At 38.3% G+C, this 23,095-nt stretch overlaps 1 protein-coding gene across 1 annotated transcript; it reads right to left on the bottom strand.

The window, feature by feature from the left end:
* Positions 1-583: 583 nt before the first annotated feature.
* LOC121386684 lies at positions 584-22,741 on the bottom strand. The gene is made up of 6 exons (XM_041517673.1): positions 22,559-22,741; positions 19,083-19,319; positions 8,473-8,548; positions 5,581-5,749; positions 4,153-4,255; positions 584-1,884 (listed from the first exon to the last, which is right to left on the bottom strand). The coding sequence occupies exons 1-6, from the start codon at positions 22,692-22,694 to the stop codon at positions 1,703-1,705; spliced, it is 903 nt and encodes a 300-aa protein (XP_041373607.1). The 5' UTR covers positions 22,695-22,741; the 3' UTR covers positions 584-1,702.
* Between the last annotated feature and the right edge of the window lie 354 nt (positions 22,742-23,095).

The following is a 23,095-nucleotide window of genomic DNA, read 5'->3' as shown; positions in this document are numbered from 1 at the left end:
CCGACTGCGCTGGGCCACGTTACACTGTTATACGTGAATATTACAAACTTAAGATATATACTGTATAGCGTAACTAAACCTACAATATATAGTCTTTACCATTACGTACGGATTGTTTTTTATATGCACTATATACATACAGGGCAGCCAATCCCATATCATTTGATATACCAGTCGCAGAGTAGCATTAGGAAAAGTGGCAGGCCAATATGTCCTCCGAGATGAATCGATCCTCGACAGGTGTATACTCTGCCACTGAACGACACCGTGTGTCTGCCTCCTTCGACATCAGATTGCCATTACGTCATCGATGTTGGTGTAAAAGGAAAGCAAGTCCTTAGGAACCGAGGTCATATGGAAGTATAGTCCTATCAGACATGCATTTCTTAGGAAACAAAGTCCTATCCAGACTTTCATACCCGTTTATTTAAAAAACAAACAAAAAACATGTAGCGAGTTTCCTCTCTAAGACCGAATGTTTGACATCCAATAGTCGACAATTAATAAACCAATGTGTTCTAGTGGTGTCGTTAAACAAAACAAACTTTTAGTTCAGAATGAACAGAATAACAAATTCTGAAAGTTGTATTGCTCATCTGTTTATTACAATTCAGTTTAAAAGCGGTGTTTATAATTATGCACTAAAACATATTTCTGTTCTTTGAAAACCCTGCAAGTCAAGATTTTATTGAAAATTATATAAAAGATCATAAATAAAAGACTGAGCAGGTCCATGGGACCATGATGTAGGTGATGCTATCTGTTTCGTGCAGTTGATGAAAAAGATGAGAAGGAAACATCCACGATTACAAACCTTCATTTGTCCACAGTTGTACCAGTTGTTTATTCAAACATCGCATGTGAACCGTACATGCTAATGTATCACCATCAGTGTTTCGAGAAAACGGACTTAATGGCTTCCGTAATTTATCACAATTTAATGCAATTTTGATTCAGTAAACTAGTCTGGGAGTGGCAGTCCTCTTTCTGCTGGTGCAAGCAGGTTGAAATGTCCATTAAGGACCTTCTCTTGAGTGGCTGTCCTCCTATAGACGAGGTACTAGATAGTGATTCATGGAGTCGAATATTAGTTTGCCCAGTGCCCACTGCATTGTGCAGAGACACGGCTCTGAACACGTATTACGGTTCTAACTTTCTGATTTCTATTCAGACCGTGTCTCTATATAGGGCGGGACGTAGTCTGGTGGTAAAGCGCACTCCTGATCATTCCGGCCAGTATGTGTTATCCTGTATGTGGGACCGTGCATATAAAATATGCCTTGTTACAAATGGAATAATGTACAGGGTTTCCTCTTTATGACTGCGTCAAAATGGCCAAATGTTTGACATCCAATAATCAATGTGCTCTATATTAACATCAGCACGAGAATCAACAGCCGAAGTCGTCTGTAAATGTGTTGGTATAAGGTTTTCAAAATTAATCACTGATTCAGTTGATTCTGACTTGTGAATTTTTTAGAATGTCAGTGAAATATTTCTTCTTCTTTTTTTTTCTTCTTTGAACTTACATATATTTAACTTACAAAGTTTTGAAAGAACATAATGACTGAATGAACAAATTGAACGAAATATTTAAAGTCATCTAAAGTCCAAATAATAGTGGTTAAGCTAGCATTGTTCCGTCAGTTGCCTGCTATAAAAATTAAATCAGATGTGTTTGTGATGTATCTGGAAAAGCTGATTAAATGGTGTGATTATTCACGCCCTCGTCTTGAGACTTCTGATTGGACCTTCTCTTCTTGACAACCAACAAGACCACAATGCAGACAAGCAGCAGTATGATCACTATGGCAATGCCAGCCACAATCGGGGTTGTGACGTCATTCACAGAAACAGATTTGTTCTTCGAAGAGTCAGACTTTCCTGTAAAATGTTTAAAGTAGTTTATCCTATAACTTACCCATGCTATCCATGTAATAAATATACATAATTTCAGATACGTTGTTTTCGCTTCGTATTTATTGCACGAGTTTATTTTGTGCAAGAATATATACTATGAGTGCAATAAATAGGAAGCGAAAACAACGTTTGTGAAGTTCTGTATGTATTACATACCTTTTATGTTATTAAACAAAAACCGGCTGGTAGGTACTGGGTTCGGATCCCAGTCGAGGCATGGGATTTTTAATCGAGATACCGACTCCAAACCCTGAGTGAGTGCTCCGCAAGGCTCAATGGGTAGGTGTAAACCACTTGCACCGACCAGTGATCCCTAACTGGTTCAACAAAGGCCATGGTTTCTGCTATCCTGCTTGTGGGAAGCGCAAATAAAAGATCCCTTGCTGCCTGTCGTAAAAAGAGTAGCCTATGTGGCGACAGCGGGTTTCCTCTAAAACAGTGTCAGAATGACCATATGTTTGACGTCCAATAGCCGATGATAAGATAAAAAATCAATGTGCTCTAGCGGCGTCGTTAAATAAAACAAACTTTACTTTACTTTATTAAAAAAAATGTTTTTAATTTAATGTCATAACAACTCTTTCTTAAATCTGTGATTAATACTGCTTTCATTGATTTACTTAATGTTAAGAATAATACTCTGCGAACGTATTGTGTAATGTTTCAAATACGTTGTGACATAATTTAGTCAGTAACTAAAAGGCCTAACTGCAGTAAAACATGAAAACACTAATTCCCCATTTAAAAGTTTGCGTCCAATACCTGTATATTTGAGTGTAACATTTTCAAAGATTTTAGTTAAAATGCGTGACGTCAAACTAATTTGTGCTAATCGTGATCGTCATAGTACCTAAGGCAGCGACTTTTCACTGTGATATTATTTTAGAAGTGTTATAGGATAAAAATATTTCGCTACTCTTTTTTTTTTTTTTTTTAATATGTATAATATCAACATCGTCTAGTTAAACGGTATTTTTCTCGGCAGAGCCTCTACAAATACCATTTAACATAGACTCGTTTGATATTTTCCATATTACAAAATACTCATGACGAATCCTCTATATATTCTTAAAGCTGTTCTAAAACAAATAATATCAAGCAACTGACATATTTTTTAATTGATATAACAAAATATATTAATATTAACCTAGTCACTTATTGTCAAATGAGTCATTTAAAATAGATTAACATCAAGCTCCTCACTTATTTATAGGGTGTATAATACCAAACCAAATCCCATAGACGACAATAGTAACACATGTGGCTAAACCTCCTACCTACAGTGTATCAATTGACATAAACGCCACGGATCTAAATACTAACCTTAAAATGAATCAGAAAAAATGGGGGTCAACTGCTCATTTTTGAGATAATGGGTAGCATCTATGACTACCCTTGTTCCGCACAAATTAGAGTACTTTTTTTTCACAGGTACCCCATACATGTTTCAATCACATGGCTACTTGGCACATTACTACCAGTTGAAATAAAATTGCATATACTTTTTGCCCAATGAAACTATTTTTTTATATTTTATTTTTTTACAATCAACACGTATTTATCACCAATCACAGGACTTGTGGCGTTCACTTCTCTATCAAAAGTTCGGTGCACCTCGAACTTTGACCCAGCCTGAAGTTATTTGGTTTAGAACGACTTTAGAGGGACAAGATAAAATATATTTATCTCAAGCTACTCTACTTCTAGAGGCAAACACACAAAAATTAATACTCGCTTGATTGAAGATGTATATTATATGAACTCACTTGTCGAACTAGTGAGGTCAATCTCTGATTTCTTAAGGAAATCAAAACAGCACATGGGCGCATGCTTATACAATTGTTTAGAGTCTAGACACAATGCCTAAGTTTGGGTTTTCTAAGCTAGTACTGGGGTTAGCAGTCTTCATACGGTTGGTGCAGGACGGATGAAACGCTACATTGCATATCTCCTGGGGGAGTGGCGGTCCTCCTAAGGATGAGCACCGGATGGTGGATCACGGACACCTTACACCCTTTGTAATCTGCCTTATTCAGAGATATGATTTTGACAATAGATTACGGTTTTGTCGCTCCGATAAAATGACGCATAAAGTGTGTGTGGTGTTGCAATAACGTTAAAGTATCAGATTCTATTACAGTCTTAGATCTAGACTCTAAATGTTTTACAAGCACAAGACCTGATTTCTAGAGAAACATTCTAAATGAAAATCAAGCTAATGTTACTGCTCACTTGTCGATTTGAATTCTGGGTCCAGGATGAAGATCGTCCTTCTAACTCTTTCATCAGATCTGTCCGCTGATCTTCGTTTCCGAGTCAGTCCTCTGCAGTCAGGCTACAAGAAGAAGAAGTTTGTTTTGTTTAATGACACCACTGGAGCACATTGATTAATTAATCATCGGCTATTGGATGTCAAACACTTGGCCATTCTGTCTTATAGTATTAGAGAGGAAACCTGCAATATTTTTCAATACATAGTGAGGGATCCTTTATATGTACCACCCCACAAACATGATAGCAAATACCATGGCCTTTGATATACCAGTCGTGGTGCACTGGCTGGGACAAGAAATAGATGCACTTTTACACAAACAGGAAAACACACACCACGGCCTTTGTCCAGTTGTGGTGCACATGTTGGAACGAGAAAAACCAGTCAGTTGAATAGATTCACCGAGGTACGACGCAAGCACATCAGGTGTGTGTTCAACCGACTGAGCTAAATATCGCCCCTTCAAGCTAAAGAAGACGTATTTACTGTTTATGACTGTAAATCGTCAGCCCAACCTTATTAGGGATTTTCCATATACCTTAGACAGGCCCCAAGCAGTCTGTAGATAATTTCAGCTTAGATCTGGCTAATTGAATAACAGCGGTGTGTGCTATGGGATGGATATCTTTAATAATGTGGTTAATAATTTACAGATTGAAGGTTAGCTTATAAACACGCGTAGGTCTTCACAGCAGCTACAACTTTAGTGATTATACTAAATTATGATTATGTGTCATTGAGGTACAGTGTATAAGAGTGTCGGAAACAAACTGACTAATTTACCATGGACTTCATCTTTACGGACAGTAACTCCTTGGACGTTTTGTGATGATCAAACTTAATGAAAGACATGGGTTCACTGTCCATTTCTGCATGATTAAACTCTACAATTAGCAGTAATTATTTTTTCGCAATCACCTGCTGTCAAAATTTCAGTGGACAAAATGTCAGTGGTCAATATGTCAACGGACAAAATGTTAATGGTCAATATGTCAATGGTCAAAAGTTCAATGGTCAATATGTCAGTGGACAAAATGTCAATGGTCAAAATGTCTACCATTGATGTGGTACCTGGGTCAAAATGTCAGTAGGAATAGCCAACCATCCTGATTTATTCAACTTTACAGTCAGCGGGACAACACAAGGCGTTAATATGGGGGTAATTGGATCACCACCTTCCGAATGCGCTGGGCCCGTGACACTGTTATACGTGAATATTACAAACTATATATACTGTTTGACGTAACCTACAGCATATAGTATTTGCCATCACGGACGGAAAAACAACAAAAAAACAACAACACCAACAACAACAAAAAAACAAAAAACAACAACTAGGACTTATATTCCCACCAGACTTAAATTCCTTTTACACTGGTTGAACTTACTATAGGACACTCCGCGGAAGTCCCACCGCTGCACACTTTAACCGTGCACTCTATCGAGATGGCGTTGTTATGGTTGAACTTGAATGGGTGCATCTTGAATACAACTTGGTTGTTAGTAACTTGAGTGAGATCCTTGCCCATCAGTTTGCCCACCACCTCGGACGGACAGCTGACCAGAAAATAAAAGAAAGGAATGTGTGTTTAACGACACCTCGGCACATTTTAAACTATATTTGTTGTCGAAAATACTGTTATTCAGATACTTTATTTAGACAGTGAGAGGAAAACAATGTTTGCTTACTGCAATCTTAGCATACTAGTAGTTTAAAAAATGCAATAATGACAGCTGGGGTTTTTTATCTGTACTTTCCTACAGACAGGACAATACATGCCATAGACTAGGATATTGGCCTACGAGGAATGTCGATTTCGTTGGGACGGGGAAATACACAGTGTATCCATCTATTCGTTTGTATCGGGGAGGGAGGATGGGGGGTGGGGGGGGGAGGTACCTAACGGGAAATGGTATCCCAGGGGGGGGGGACACTAACGGGTATTGTCTCTGGTGTAGACACGCAAGCGCTGTCACTGAGCTACGTATTGTCTCTGGTGTAGACAAAGCAAGCGCTGTCACTGAGCTACGTATTGTCTCTGGTGTAGACAAAGCAAGCGCTGTCACTGAGCTACGTATTGTCTCTGGTGTAGACAAAGCAAGCGCTGTCACTGAGCTACGTATTGTCTCTGGTGTAGACAAAGCAAGCGCTGTCACTGAGCTACGTATTGTCTCTGGTGTAGCAATGTATTGTCTCTGTCACTGAGCTACGTATTGTCTCCACTGTAGACAAAGCAAGCTGTCACTGAGCTACGTATTCTCTCTGGTGTAGACAAAGCAAGCGCTGTCACTGAGATACGTATTGTCTCTGGTGTAGACAAAGCAAGCGCTGTCACTGAGCTACGTATTGTCTCTGGTGTAGACAAAGCAAGCGCTGTCACTGAGCTACGTATTGTCTCTGGTGTAGACAAAGCAAGCGCTGTCACTGAGCTACGTATTGTCTCTGGTGTAGACAAAGCAAGCGCTGTCACTGAGCTACGTATTGTCTCTGGTGTAGACAAAGCAAGCGCTGTCACTGAGCTACGTATTGTCTCTGGTGTAGACAAAGCAAGCGCTGTCACTGAGCTACGTATTGTCTCTAGTGTAGACAAAGCAAGCGCTGTCACTGAGCTACGTATTGTCTCTGGTGTAGACAAAGCAAGCGCTGTCACAGCTACGTATTGTCTCTGGTGTAGACAAGTGCGCTGTCACTGAGCTACGTATTGTCTCTGGTGTAGACAAAGCAAGCGCTGTCACTGAGCTACGTATTGTCTCTGGTGTAGACAAAGCAAGCGCTGTCACTGAGCTACGTATTGTCTCTGGTGTAGACAAAGCAAGCTGTCACTGAGCTACGTATTGTCTCTGGTGTAGACAAAGCAAGCGCTGTCACTGAGCTACGTATTGTCTCTGGTGTAGACAAAGCAAGCGCTGTCACTGAGCTACGTATTGTCTCTGGTGTAGACAAAGCAAGCCCTGTCACTGAGCTACGTATTGTCTCTGGTGTACACAAGGGAAGCGCTGTCACTGAGCTACGTATTGTCTCTGGTGTAGACAAAGCAAGCGCTGTCACTGAGCTACGTATTGTCTCTGGTGTAGACAAAGCAAGCGCTGTCACTGATCTACGTATTGTCTCTGGTGTAGACAAAGCAAGCGCTGTCACTGAGCTACGTATTGTCTCTGGTGTAGACAAAGGCAAGCGCTGTCACTGAGCTACGTATTGTCTCTGGTGTAGACAAGGCAAGCGCTGTCACTGAGCTACGTATTGTCTCTGGTGTAGACAAAGTAAGCCCTGACTGAGCTACGTATTGTATCCAATAATGTCACTGAAGAAAACTGGACAAAGTGTATGTCACTGATCTACGTATTGTCTCCGGTGTAGACAAAGTAAGCGCTGTCACTGATCTACATATTGTATATGGTGTCAAAGTAAGCGCTGACTGTTACATACATGGTGTAGATAGCGCTAACCGAGCTACGTATTGTCTGGTGTAGACAAATAAGCGCTGGCCTCACTAATTGTCCCATGAGCTACCTCTGGTGTAGGACAAGAGAAGCGCTGAACCTGTGGCACGAATCTCCCGCAACTTGTAGACAAAGCGCACTGATACTCTTTGAGCTATTGAAGGCATCCATGTCTGTGGTGTATGGGGCGCTGACCTGGATACAGTGGTGACAGCTCATTTACCATTGTCAATGGTATAGACAAGGGAATGTAGAACGTTTTTTTGTACATGTAAGCGCTGTCACTGAGCTACGTATTCTCTCTTGTGTAGACAAAGTAATAATGTTTCTTATCCAATAATGTCACTGATGAAAACTGGTATGTGTGTGTATGTTGTGGGTATGCATGTATGGGTGTTTGAATGTCTATATACTGTGTGTATGTCGAGGTTGACTGTTACATACATATATATTAACGCACTAATTAAATAATTTCTGGCCTCACAAATTGGCCCATGCCGTTGCTAGGACTCGAACCTATGGCACCGAATCGCCCGCAACTTGCAGACGTGCCACGATGCCGTTTGATCTATTGAGGCATCCATGTATGTATGTATGTATGTCTGTATGTATGTATGTATGTACGTATGTATGCAAGTGTTTATGTGTGTATGTATGTCTGTATGTATGTATGTATGTATGTATGCAATGTATGTTTGTATCAGCAGACTGACATACTAGGTCGGACATATTCAGGAAAATGTGTTACGATCAGAACCACATGCGGTATGGAAAGTCTATGAATAGAATTGCTACAATCACATTTGACATGTGTTTATAATATTGCTGCTAACACCAACCTGTTTTCAATAAGCTTCATATTTTCCTTGTTATCTCCCGACTGACCATTAGACGCCTCACACTGCGTAACTGTCACTGTAATAGTTTAAACATGAATATTTATAAATTTTAAATGATGTTTAGATGAATGTTTCGTCATTTGAACACCAAACATTGCTGTACATGCATTCTGTAATGTATTACACCCTTCTATAAAACGTATAATGATCAACATCGATATCTCACATTTCTAGACGTACACGTACAGCTGAAAGATGGAATGATTTCCACAATGATATTACAGTAAACGCCCTGATACAAGAATAGTATTTAAGCTTCAATTCCTGTCACCCAAAACATATAGGGCCGAATTACAAAGCCTGTTTATGACTTACACGCGTATAACTACATACATATATGATGCTTAGACACCTGTTTATGACTTACACGCGTATAACTACACGCATCTATAATGCTTAGACACCTGTTTATGACTTACACGCGTATAACTACACACATCTATAATGCTTAGACACCTGTTTATGACTTACACGCGTATAACTACAAACATCTATAATGCTTAGACACCTGTTTATGACTTACACGCGTATAACTACACACATCTATAATGCTTAAACACCTGTTTATGACTTACACGCGTATAACTACAAACATCTATAATGCTTAGACACCTGTTTATGACTTACACGCGTATAACTACAAACATCTATAATGCTTAGACACCTGTTTATGACTTACACGCGTATAACTACACACATCTATAATACTTAAACACCTGTTTATGACTTACACGCGTATAACTACACACATCTATAATGCTTAGACACCTGTTTATGACTTACACGCGTATAACTACAAACATCTATAATGCTTAGACACCTGTTTATGACTTACACGCGTATAACTACACACATCTATAATGCTTAGACACCTGTTTATGACTTACACGCGTATAACTACACACATCTATAATACTTAAACACCTGTTTATGACTTACACGCGTATAACTACACACATCTATAATGCTTAGACACCTGTTTATGACTTACACGCGTATAACTACAAACATCTATAATGCTTAGACACCTGTTTATGACTTACACGCGTATAACTACACACATCTATAATGCTTAGACACCTGTTTATGACTTACACGCGTATAACTACACACATCTATAATGCTTAGACACCTGTTTATGACTTACACGCGTATAACTACACACATCTATAATACTTAAACACCTGTTTATGACTTACACGCGTATAACTACACACATCTATAATGCTTAGACACCTGTTTATGACTTACACGCGTATAACTACAAACATCTATAATGCTTAGACACCTGTTTATGACTTACACGCGTATAACTACAAACATCTATAATACTTAAACACCTGTTTATGACTTACACGCGTATAACTACACACATCTATCATGCTTAGACACCTGTTTATGACTTACACGCGTATAACTACACACATCTATAATGCTTAAACACCTGTTTATGACCTACACGCGTATAACTACACACATCTATAATACTTAAACACCTGTTTATGACCTACACGCGTATAACTACATACATCTATCATACTTAGAGTCACCTAGCTGCGTTTAAGAAAGACAGGCTTCGTAAATTCGGCCCCCAATATTTAATATTTCTGTTGATTTGACATAATTGATGCCTCTTCTTAAACAACCATTGATCCTTCGCAGGATAAGAACTATATTGTTCTCCATTTCGTAAACAGAAATGGACCGACTCCAGAGTAGTATACTGGAAATGAGGCTAACACCAACAACACTCTTCGGTATCACGTGAACACCTGAAGCGGTTGACAAAGCCTAAAACGGATTCCATAGAAGCAAACAAAAAAATGTGTTTCTGAATTGGTAGTATGCTAACAAAGGCATTCTACTTAGAAATAAATCAGTCTCCCGGAATATTCAGCCATATTTCAAATTCCAAGAACCACCAACTTTTTTTTTTTTCATACACCAAAACGATAGCGTCTAATAAAGTTCAATTATACACACGTTCTACAGAACATTGATTTGATAAGTTACAACACAAAATAATGATGTTGCAAGATTATCAAGATCTCGGATCACTTTGGAATTTTAAGGAACTGTTACTTTGAATTTACGAAGCCTGTTTGTCTTAAACGCGGGCGTTTAAGCATTATAAATGTATGCGTTTAGTTCAGTCAATCTAAGGTTAGAAAAGGCTAACTTGCAACAGAATTTATTTTTGTTGTAATTTATCCTCAAAGCCATCATAGACAACATATAAAAAATGTACATTGATGTAGGTGGTGAAAAGTGACTAAATATGCATAAATTAAATATGGCCGCCACATGTATATTTTTCAGCAGTATACTCATGCATTGTCGCTAATAACTTACTTAGTGACTTGGAAATACCTGCCTTAATTTATTATTTAAAATGGTTTTTATTTTTCAAGATGGCTGTCAACATTCCCATGGAAATAACAGTTCTTTAAAATTCGAATGCGATCTGAGATTTGGTAATCTTGTAACAATTTATTTTTGTTGTAATGTTCTCTCAATACCATCCTAGACAACATATGAAAGGTAATTTGATGTAACCGGGGGAAAGTGACTAATTTGGATAATGAAATATGTCCACCACATGGCATATTGTTCAATAGTAAACAAATACATGTGTGCTGAAACGAGATATACTTAGTATATGCTGTTTTAAATTTATTGTATTTTGTTTGTAATAACCTACATAACGACTTAGATAGACCTCCATTAGTTTATATCTTAAATTGACTTTCATTTTTCAAGATGGCCACCAACATTAACATTGAACTAATAGTTCCTCCATAGTGATCTGAGATCTCGGTAATCCATATCATTTGTGTTAAAAATGTAGTATGTCACATTGCAGATTAATGAGTTCCACATATAACATGGTCTTATAGTTGATCAAGTTTGTCTTCTAGAGACAAAACCGAAATTTGTGCACTCAATTCATTTCCATATCTTACATGCAACCATCACTTGTCTGCAACCTTCCTTCCATGTCTACCATTGTGTCATAATCTGTATTGCCAATGCTCCAATAGGCATTTGAAATTACACATCAATGATGAGTTTATGTGTAACATTGCACATTTCAGATTCCTGAAGTACTGCCACACCATACCCTTGTCCAACAAACCAAATCTGAATGACATTAAGAGCTTCAAAATTATATTACACAAGGCATTAGTTCAGATAATATTTTATCAAGGCTGTGACAATTCCCATGATTGCCACATCCTAGGACAAGACATCCTTCCTACGTTGTATTTAGGAAGACTGCAGACTACAGACTAGCTATCGGACATAAGGCTGATAGAAACTGAGTTTGCACCTTTTGTTGTTTAAGACACCACAAGATAACATTGATTAAGTAATCACCGGCTATTGGATGTCAAACATTTTGTAATTGTGACATATAGTCATCACAGGAAACCTGCTACATGTTTTCTAATGCAGCAAAGGATATTTTATATGTAATTTCTCACAGACAGGAAAACACATACCACGAACTCTGACCAGTTGCGGTGCACTGATTGGAACAAGTAAAACCCACTCAGTTGAATGGATCCATCGAGGTGGTTCGTTCGTGCGACAAGCAGCTCGATCGAGCACAGAGTTACCCCCCCCACCCCCCACCCCAAGCCCGATTCCCAACCAGAACAATTTTAATGACTGGTAGATGGGTAGGTGCAAGGCCACTACATCGACTTCTCTCACATTAATTACTACATTGATTTCTTTCATGCTAGCCACTACATCGACTTTTCGCAAATTAACCACTACATCGACTTCTCTACCACCAACCACTACATCGACTTCTCTCACACTAACCATTACATCGACTTCTCTCACACTAACCACTACATCGACTTCTCTCACACTAACCACCACATCGACTTCTCTCACACTAACCACTACATCGACTTCTCTCACACTAACCACTACATTGACTTCTCTCACACTAACCACTACATCGACTTCTCTAACACTAACCACTACATCGATTTCTCTCACACTAACCATTACATCGAGTTCGCTGACACTAACCACTACATCGACTTCTCTAACACTAACCACTCACTAACCACTACATCGACTTCTCTCACACTAACCACTCACTAACCACTACATCGACTTCTCTCACACTAACCACTCACTAACCACTACATCGACTTCTCTCACACTAACCACTCACTAACCACTACATCGACTTCTCTCACACTAACCACTACACTGACTTCTCTCACACTAACCACTACATCGACTTCTCTCACACTAACCACTACATCGACTTCTCTCACACTAACCACTCACTAACCACTACACTGACTTCTCTCACACTAACCACTACATCGACTTCGCCCACACTAACCACTACATCGACTTCTCTCACACTAACAACTACATCGACTTCTCTAACACTAACCACTATATTGACTTCTCTCATAGTAAGCACTACATAGACTTCTCTCACACTAACCACTATATCGACTTCTCCCACACTAACCACTACTTCGACTTCTCTAACACTAACCACTATATCGACTTCTCTCACACTAACCACTACATCGACTTGTCCCACACTAACCACTCACTAACCACTACACTGACTTCTCTCACACTAACCACTACATCGACTTCTCCCACACTAACCACTACATTGACTTATCTCACACTAACCACTACATCGACTTGTCCCACACTAACCACTACATCGACTTCTCCCACACTAACCACTACATTGACTTCTCTAACACTAACCACTACATCGACTTCTCTCACACTAAGCACTACATCGACTTCTCTCAGACTAACCACTACATTGACTTCTCTCACACTAACCACTACATCGACTTCTCTAACACTAACCACCACATTGACTTATCTCACACTAACCACAACATTGACTTCTCTCACAGTAACCACTACATCGACTTGTCTCACACTAATCACTACATCGACTTCTCTCACACTAACCACTACATCGACTTCTCTCACACTAACCACTACATCGACTTATCTCACACTAACCACAACATCGACTTATCTCACAATAACCACTACATCGACTTCTCTCACACTAACCACTACATCGACTTCTCTCACACTAACCACTACATCGACTTATCTCACACTAACCACTACATTGACTTATCTCACACTAACCACTACATCGACTTATCTCACACTACTACATTGACTTCTCTCACACTAACTACTACATTGACTTCTCTAACACTAACCACTACATTGACTTCTCTAACACTAACCACTACATTGACTTATCTCACACTAACTACGACATCGACTTCTCTCACACTAACAACAACATTGACTTCTCTAACACTAACCACTACATCGACTTCTCTAACACTAACCACTACATTGACTTCTCTAACACTAACCACTACATCGACTTCTCTAACACTAACCACTATATCGACTTCTCTCACACTAACCACTCACTAACCACTACACTGACTTCTCTCACACTAACCACTACATCGACTTCTCCCACACTAACCACTACATTGACTTATCACACACTAACCACTACATCGACTTGTCCCACACTAACCACTACATCGACTTCTCCCACACTAACCACTACATTGACTTCTCTAACACTAACCACTACATCGACTTCTCTCACACTAAGCACTACATCGACTTCTCTCAGACTAACCACTACATTGACTTCTCTAACACTAACCACTACATCGACTTCTCTCACACTAACCACTACATCGACTTCTCTAACACTAACCACCACATTGACTTATCTCACACTAACCACAACATTGACTTCTCTCACAGTAACCACTATATCGACTTGTCTCACACTAATCACTACATCGACTTCTCTCACACTAACCACTACATCGACTTCTCTGACACTAACCACTACATCGACTTATCTCACACTAACCACAACATCGACTTATCTCACAATAACCACTACATCGACTTCTCTCACACTAACCACTACATCGACTTCTCTCACACTAACCACTACATCGACTTATCTCACACTAACCACTACATTGACTTATCTCACACTAACCACTACATCGACTTATCTCATACTACTACATTGACTTCTCTCACACTAACTACTACATTGACTTCTCTAACACTAACCACTACATTGACTTCTCTAACACTAACCACTACATTGACTTATCTCACACTAACTACTACATCGACTTCTCTCACACTAACAACAACATTGACTTCTCTAACACTAACCACTACATCGACTTCTCTAACACTAACCACTACATTGACTTCTCTAACACTAACCACTACATCGACTTCTCTAACACTAACCACTACATCGACTTCTCTCAGACTAACCACTACATCGACTTCTCTCAGACTAACCACTACATTGACTTATCTCACACTAACCACTACATCGACTTCTCTCAGAATAACCACTACATCGACTTCTCTCACACTAACTACTACATTGACTTCTCTCACACTAACTACTACATCGACTTCTCTCATACTAACCACTACATTGACTTCTCTCACACTAACTACTACATTGACTTCTCTCACACTAACTACTACATCGACTTCTCTCAGACTAACCACTACATCGAATTCTCTAACACTAACCACTGCATCGACTTTTCTCTCAGTAACCACTACATTGACTTCACTCATTCTAACCACTACTTCGACCTCTCTAACTCTAACCACTACATCGACTTCTCTAACACTAACCACTACATCGACTTCGCTCACACTAACCACTGCATCGACTTCTCTACCACTAACCACAACATCGACTTTTCTCACACTAAGAACCACATAGCCGAGGTGTGAGCATGAAAATAACTACGAATGAATTAATTAATTAATTAACGAAGAGACCACTCCTTGAAAGGTTTTGATTGTTCGTCCACTCCAGTCGTGAAATGTATTTGATATAAACACAAGAGAGCCAAATTAAACAAGCGTCCTGATAAATGTTTATGATATAAACATGACAGAGCCAGACAAAACGATCATTATGTGAAATGTGTACGATATAAACACTACAGAGCCAGGTTAAATAAGCGTTCTGAGAAATGAGTCTGATATAAACACAACAGAGCCAGGTTAAACAAGCGTTCTGAGAAATGTGTTTGATATAAACACAACAGAGCCAGGTTAAACAAGCGTTCTGACAAATGAGACTGATATAAACACAACAGAGCCAGGTTATACAAGCGTTCTGAGAAATGTGTCAGATATAAACACAACAGAACCAGATTAAACAAGCGTTCTGAGAAATGTGTATGATACAAACACAACATAGCCAGATTAAACAAGCGTTCTGAGAAATGTGTATGATATAAACACAACAGAGCCAGACTAAACTAGCCTTCTGAGAAATGTGTGTGATATAAACACAACAGAGCCACATTAAACAAGCTTTTCGTGAAATGTGTATGATATAAACACAACAGGTCCAGATTAAACAACGTTCTGTGAAATGTGTATGATATAAACGCAACAGATACAGATTAAACAAGTGTTCTGACACATGTGCATGATATAAAAACAGCAGAGCCAGATTAAACAAGCCTTCCGTGAAATGTGTATGATATAAACACAACAGGGTCAGATTAAATAAGCGTTCTGAGAAATGTGTATGATATAAACACGACAGAGCCAGATTAAACAAGCGTTCTGTGAAATGTGTGATATAAACACAACAGAGCCATATTAAACAAGCGCTCTGAGAAATGTGTATGATATAAACACAAGAGAGCCAAATTAAACAAGCGTCCTGATAAATGTTTATGATATAAACATGACAGAGCCAGACAAAACGATCATTATGTGAAATGTGTACGATATAAACACTACAGAGCCAGGTTAAATAAGCGTTCTGAGAAATGAGTCTGATATAAACACAACAGAGCCAGGTTAAACAAGCGTTCTGAGAAATGTGTCTGATATAAACACAACAGAGCCAGGTTAAACAAGCGTTCTGACAAATGAGTCTGATATAAACACAACAGAGCCAGGTTATACAAGCGTTCTGAGAAATGTGTCAGATATAAACACAACAGAACCAGATTAAACAAGCGTTCTGAGAAATGTGTATGATATAAACACAACATAGTCAGATTAAACAAGCGTTCTGAGAAATGTGTATGATATAAACACAACAGAGCCAGACTAAACTAGCCTTCTGAGAAATGTGTGTGATATAAACACAACAGAGCCACATTAAACAAGCTTTTCGTGAAATGTGTATGATATAAACACAACAGGTCCAGATTAAACAACGTTCTGTGAAATGTGTATGATATAAACGCAACAGATACAGATTAAACAAGTGTTCTGACACATGTGCATGATATAAAAACAGCAGAGCCAGATTAAACAAGCCTTCCGTGAAATGTGTATGATATAAACACAACAGGGTCAGATTAAATAAGCGTTCTGAGAAATGTGTATGATATAAACACGACAGAGCCAGATTAAACAAGCGTTCTGTGAAATGTGTGATATAAACACAACAGAGCCATATTAAACAAGCGCTCTGAGAAATGTGTATGATATAAACACGACAGAGCCAGATTAAACAAGTGTTCTGAGAAATGTGTATCATATAAACACAACAGAGCCATATTAAACAAGCGTTCTGAGAAATGTGTATGATATAAACACAACAGAGCCAGATTAAACAAGCGTGCTGAGAAATGTGTGTCATATAAACACAATAGAACCAGATTAAACAAGCGTCCTGAGAAATGTGCATGATATAGACACAACAGAGCCAGATTGAACAAACATTCTGAGAAATGTGTATGATATAAACACAACAGAGCCAGATTAAGCAAGCGTCCTGAGAAATGTGTATGATATAAACACAACATAGCCAGATTAAACAAGCGCTATGAGAAATGTGTATGATATAAACACAACACAGCCAGGTTAAACAAGCGTGCTGAGAAATGTGTGTGATATAAACGCAACAGAGCCAGATTAAACAAGCGTTCTGAGAAATGTGTATGATATAAACACAACAGAACGAGATTAAACAAACGTTCTGAGAAATGTGTATGACATAAACACGACACAGCCAGATTAAACAAGCGTTCTGAGAAATGTGTATGATATAAACACAACAGAGCCAGATTAAACAAACGTTGTGAGAAATGTGTTTGATATAAACACAACAGAGCCAGGTTAAACAAGCGTCCTGATAAATATGTATGATATAAACACAACAGAGCCATATTAAACAAGCGTTCTGAGAAATGCGTATCATATAAATACAACAGAGCCAGATTAAACAAGCATTCTGAGAAATGTGTATGATATAAACACAGCAGAGCCAGATTAAGCAAGCGTTCTGAGAAATGTGTATGATGTAAACACAACAGAGCCAGGTTAAACAAGCGTCCTGAGAAATGTGTATAATATAAACACAACAGAGCCAGTTTAAACAAGCGTTCTGAGAAATGTGTATGATATAAACACAATAGAGCCAGATTAAACAAGCGTTCTGAGAAATGTGTATGATATCAACACTGCAGAGCCAGATTAAACAAGCATTCTGAGAAATGTGTATGATATAAACACAACAGAGCCATATTAAACAAGCGTCTTCAGAAATGTGTATAATATAAACACAACAGAGCCAGATTAAACAAGCGTTCTGAGAAATGTGTATGATATAAACACAACAGAGCCAGGTTAAACAAGCGTCCTGAGAAATGTGTATGATATAAACACAACAGAGCCATATTAAACAAGCGTCCTGAGAAATGTGTATAATATAAACACAACAGAGCCAGATTAAACAAGCGTTCTGAGAAATGTGTATGATATCAACACTGCAGAGCCAGATTAAACAAGCGTTCTGAAAAATGTGTATGATACAAACACAACAGAGCCAGATTAAACAAGTGTTCTGAGAAATGTGTATGATATAAACACAACAGAGCCAGATTAAACAAGTGTTCTGAGAAATGTGTATGATATAAACAGAACAGAGCTATATTAAACAAGCGTCCTGAGAGTTCTGCTATAGCAATACATGCCCTCTATCGGGCCCAACAAATTTTCGTATCTCCTAAAGTTTTGGGCCATAACTCTGAGACAAATGAGTGAATGGCCATGAACGTTAACCTTGATCCATAACAGTACATGATAAAACTATATAAAAAATTTCATCTGACTATCTTGAGGCTTTGCCAAAAAAAAAAAAAAAATCCGAAAAATAATAGTTCGTATCTCCAAAGTTTAATGGTCATATGTCTGTCAAAAATAATTAACACGTCATGAAAGTCAGACTTGATAAAGTACGTGATAAAGCTATACACAAAATATCATCTCTACATCTTGAGGTATTGTAACAACACTAAAACGGGCCGCAAAACACATTTTATTATCTTCTAAATATCAGCTCAATATCTTGAGTTATTGCGAAACAAACATCCCTGCGATTGGGCCGGTAGGGAACTAATAAGTTCGGTTTTGAGGGATAAGAGTCCGGATTTGAGACACAACGTCCGTCAATTAACGTGAAAACTTACCAGAACCACAATCGATGTCATAGTGGACGTATTTAGACGAGTAACTCAAGAGGGTGATGACCCTGTGGAACAGGTGGCAAAACTTCATGGTTGCGAAGTAGTCAACAGCTTTGCACAGAGGATCTTCCTTGCAAATAGACTTACAATCGTCCGCACTTCCCACGTCTAAAAGTTCTTTATCAGGCCCACCTTTTGACTGGTAACCAGTTGATTCAGTGACTTTGCAACTTTCTCCCCCTGTGAAAAAAACACCAAAAAAACCAAACAACTAAGCAACTCATACACATTCATATTTACACACAAAACAAACACACGAAGATCAAAGATAAGCACAACACACACACTCACACACACACATACACACACACATACACACACACACACACACATACACACACACACACACACACTGACACACACACATGCATACATACATATATATATATATATATATATATATATATATATATATATATATATATACACTCTTCAAAAACTAGGGATCCTGAAATATTCATATCAACTATTAGACCACAGACATCCTAGTACAGAACGTTCAGGTCTGTTTACCAACACACCGAAACATATTCCATAGTTCCCACATGCATCACGCAATTGCCCCGTACACGTGCGTGGGGTGTCATTCTCGATTTTGACCATTTCCAGGAAGGTCGATTAGAAAGAAGTGTTTTATTTAACGACGCACTCAGCACATTTTATTTACGGTTATATGGCGTCAGACATATGGTTAAGGACCACACAGATTTTGAGAGGAAACCCGCTGTCGCCACTACATGGGCTACTCTTCCGATTGGCAGCAAGGGATCTTTTATTTGCGCTTCCCATAGGCAGGATAGCACAAACCATGGCCTTTGTTGAACCAGTTATGGATCACTGGTCGGTGTAAGTGGTTTACACCTACCCATTGAGCCTTGCGGAGCACTCACTCAGGGTTTGGAGTCGGTATCTGGATTAAAAATCCCATGCCTCGACTGGGATCCGAACCCAGTACCTACCAGCCTGTAGACCGATGGCCTGCCACGACGCCACCGAGGCCGGTGAAGGTCGCTTAATCACTTTCGAACATTATTTCTGTCAATTGTTTTTATTTTGTTGATCATACAGTTGTTATTGTTTTGTTTTTAGTTTCTCTTTTTTTTCTTTGAATTTGCGATTTACTGATCAAAAAACGTCAACTTTCAAATTTCATTTCTGACCCCAGTCGTCCTCCAAGATCTTCGCTGGTCATAAAACCTACTGTAATACTGAACTACCGGTCGTTATGCTTGCCCCATTAATTCACTATTATCATATAACTATTCCCCACAGCTAATATACCTTACAATTTTGGCAACTGTAAATTCTTATTAGAGTTCACCTACTTTTTTTGAAAAGTATACACACACACACACATACACGCACACACACGCACGCATATGCACATACGCATACACGCACACACACACACACACACACACACACACACATACACACATACATACATACATACATACATATATATATATATATATATATATATATATATATATATATATATATATATATATATATTTATATATATATACTCTTCAAAAAAAGTAGGTGAATTCTAATAAGAATTTACAATTGCCAAAATTGTAAGGTATATTAGTTGTGGGGAATGGTTATATGATAATAGTGACTTAATTGGATAAACATTACATAACGGAGAATAATCTCGCGGGTTATTTCTGAATATTCGACAGTTAACCGTGTATTCTCCAACTTAATTCATTCATAAACAAAATTACGTGACTGCTAAATTAACTTCTATTTTAATTTGTTTTATGAAAATATTGGTTACAATGGCAAAGAATAGCCTATTTACAAAACTAATAACCCAAACCGGTAGGAGCCTTTCGGATCTAACCTGAATGATTCGGTCAAGAAAACCTCAGCAGTGGATAGTTGGCAGTAAGCTTGATGCATGTGCTAAACGTGTAACCTCTGATTTCCGATTTAGTTCCCGACAATCTCCGTTGTGTTCTGCCAGAACACATTACTATCACTAGCATCAGGTTTATAAGGCTTAAATTACATGTTCATTTGATGATGAAGATGCTTGGTCTCGTGGGCTAATGCATTGTACTTGTTTACAATGAATACATTACTATCACTAGCATCAGGTTTATAAGGCTTAAATTACATGTTCATTTGATGATGAAGATGCTTGGTCTCGTGGGCTAATGCGTTGTACTTGTTTACAATGAATACATTACTATCACTAGCATCAGGTTTATAAGGCTTAAATTACATGTTCATTTGATGATGCAGATGCTTGGTCTCGTGCGCTAATGTGTTGTACTTGTTTACAATGAATACATTACTATCACTAGCATCAGGTTTATAAGGCTTAAATTACATGTTCATTTGATGATGAAGATGCTTGGTCTCGTGGGCTAATGCATTGTACTTGTTTACAATGAATACATTACTATCACTAGCATCAGGTTTATAAGGCTTAAATTACATGTTCATTTGATGATGAAGATGCTTGGTCTCGTGGGCTAATGCGTTGTACTTGTTTACAATGAATACATTACTATCACTAGCATCAGGTTTATAAGGCTTAAATTACATGTTCATTTGATGATGCAGATGCTTGGTCTCGTGCGCTAATGTGTTGTACTTGTTTACAATGAATACATTACTATCACTAGCATCAGGTTTATAAGGCTTAAATTACATGTTCATTTGATGATGAAGATGCTTGGTCTCGTGGGCTAATGCGTTGTACTTGTTTACAATGAATACATTACTATCACTAGCATCAGGTTTATAAGGCTTAAATTACTTGTTCATTTGATGATGAAGATGCTTGGTCTCGTGGGCTAATGCGTTGTACTTGTTTACAATGAATACATTACTATCACTAGCATCAGGTTTATAAGGCTTAAATTACTTGTTCATTTGATGATGCAGATGCTTGGTCTCGTGGGCTAATGCATTGTACTTGTTTACAATGAATACATTACTATCACTAGTATCAGGTTTATAAGGCTTAAATTACATGTTCATTTGATGATGAAGATGCTTGGCCTCGTGGGCTAATGTGTTGTACTTGTTTACAACGTACACGTTCTGTCGGCGGTAGATTGGAATCCCTGACTTATAAAAAGTTCAGGTGTTGAATCTTGAAAAATAATATACACATTAAACAATAGTGTGACGTCACAGGTATGAATTAACTTCGAAAATAGACTAGAGCTCGTCCACATAACTGTTATTTCTCAGAGATACGTCTATTTGGGGGATCATTAAAATGTGATTCGTGACATTGCAAATACCAGGATGACAAGAGACACTTTGCAGGTACGGAAATGGATATTCTAAACAATAAAATATAATTAATGTCTGATTTCAATGATCACAAAAAGACTATAATAATGAGAAATACGACGTAGTTTTAAAAACTTGGGTCTGTCACTTTAACAAACCTGGCACTTTTTCTCTGTTTACGTTAAACTGGAAGGTGAGCTGGTCATTTAGAGGCACCACAGTGGAGCTGTTTACAACAGAATCATCCTTCAGCTTGATCACAAAGTCTACAGCGTCAGATGCGAGGTCAGCCATGCCTTGAATAGCCTGCTCCTTCGTGTTTCTGTAACAGATCAATGTACAAACTCACATATATCTGTGTTGTTGTTGTTGGGTGTTGTTTGTTTGTTTTTTGTTTTGTTTTTTGTTTGTTTGTTTGTTTGTTTTGTTGTTGTTGTTTTTTGTTTTGTTTTGTTGTTGTTGTTTGGTTGTTGTTGTTTGTTTTGTTGTTGTTGTTTTTTGTGTGTGTGTTTTTTTGGGGGGTTGGGGGGTAATTATTTATTGATTTATCATTATTATTATTATTATTATTATTAGTATTTATTGTAATTGTGTATTTCCTGCTAGAGAGTGGACTACAACACGCACACACACACACACACACATACACACGCACGTACGCACGCACATATACGCATGCACGCACATACGCACGC

The sequence above is a fragment of the Gigantopelta aegis genome, chromosome 12, assembly GCF_016097555.1.
Source record: "Gigantopelta aegis isolate Gae_Host chromosome 12, Gae_host_genome, whole genome shotgun sequence".
NCBI lineage: Eukaryota > Metazoa > Mollusca > Gastropoda > Neomphalida > Peltospiridae > Gigantopelta > Gigantopelta aegis.
The sequence above is the reverse complement of the archived record's forward strand: the minus strand, read 5'-3'. Positions and strand labels throughout refer to the sequence as shown.

Excerpts from the sequence above, each read along its gene's own strand:
- LOC121386684 (XM_041517673.1), bottom strand. The coding sequence starts at position 22,694 with ATGGCTGACCTCGCATCTGACGCTGTAGACTTTGTGATCAAGCTGAAG. Across the intron at positions 8,549-19,082 it reads TGACATCGATTGTGGTTCTG|TGACAGTTACGCAGTGTGAG; the intron begins GTAAGTTTTCAC and ends AAACTATTACAG. Across the intron at positions 1,885-4,152 it reads CCCAGAATTCAAATCGACAA|GAAAGTCTGACTCTTCGAAG; the intron begins GTGAGCAGTAAC and ends AACATTTTACAG.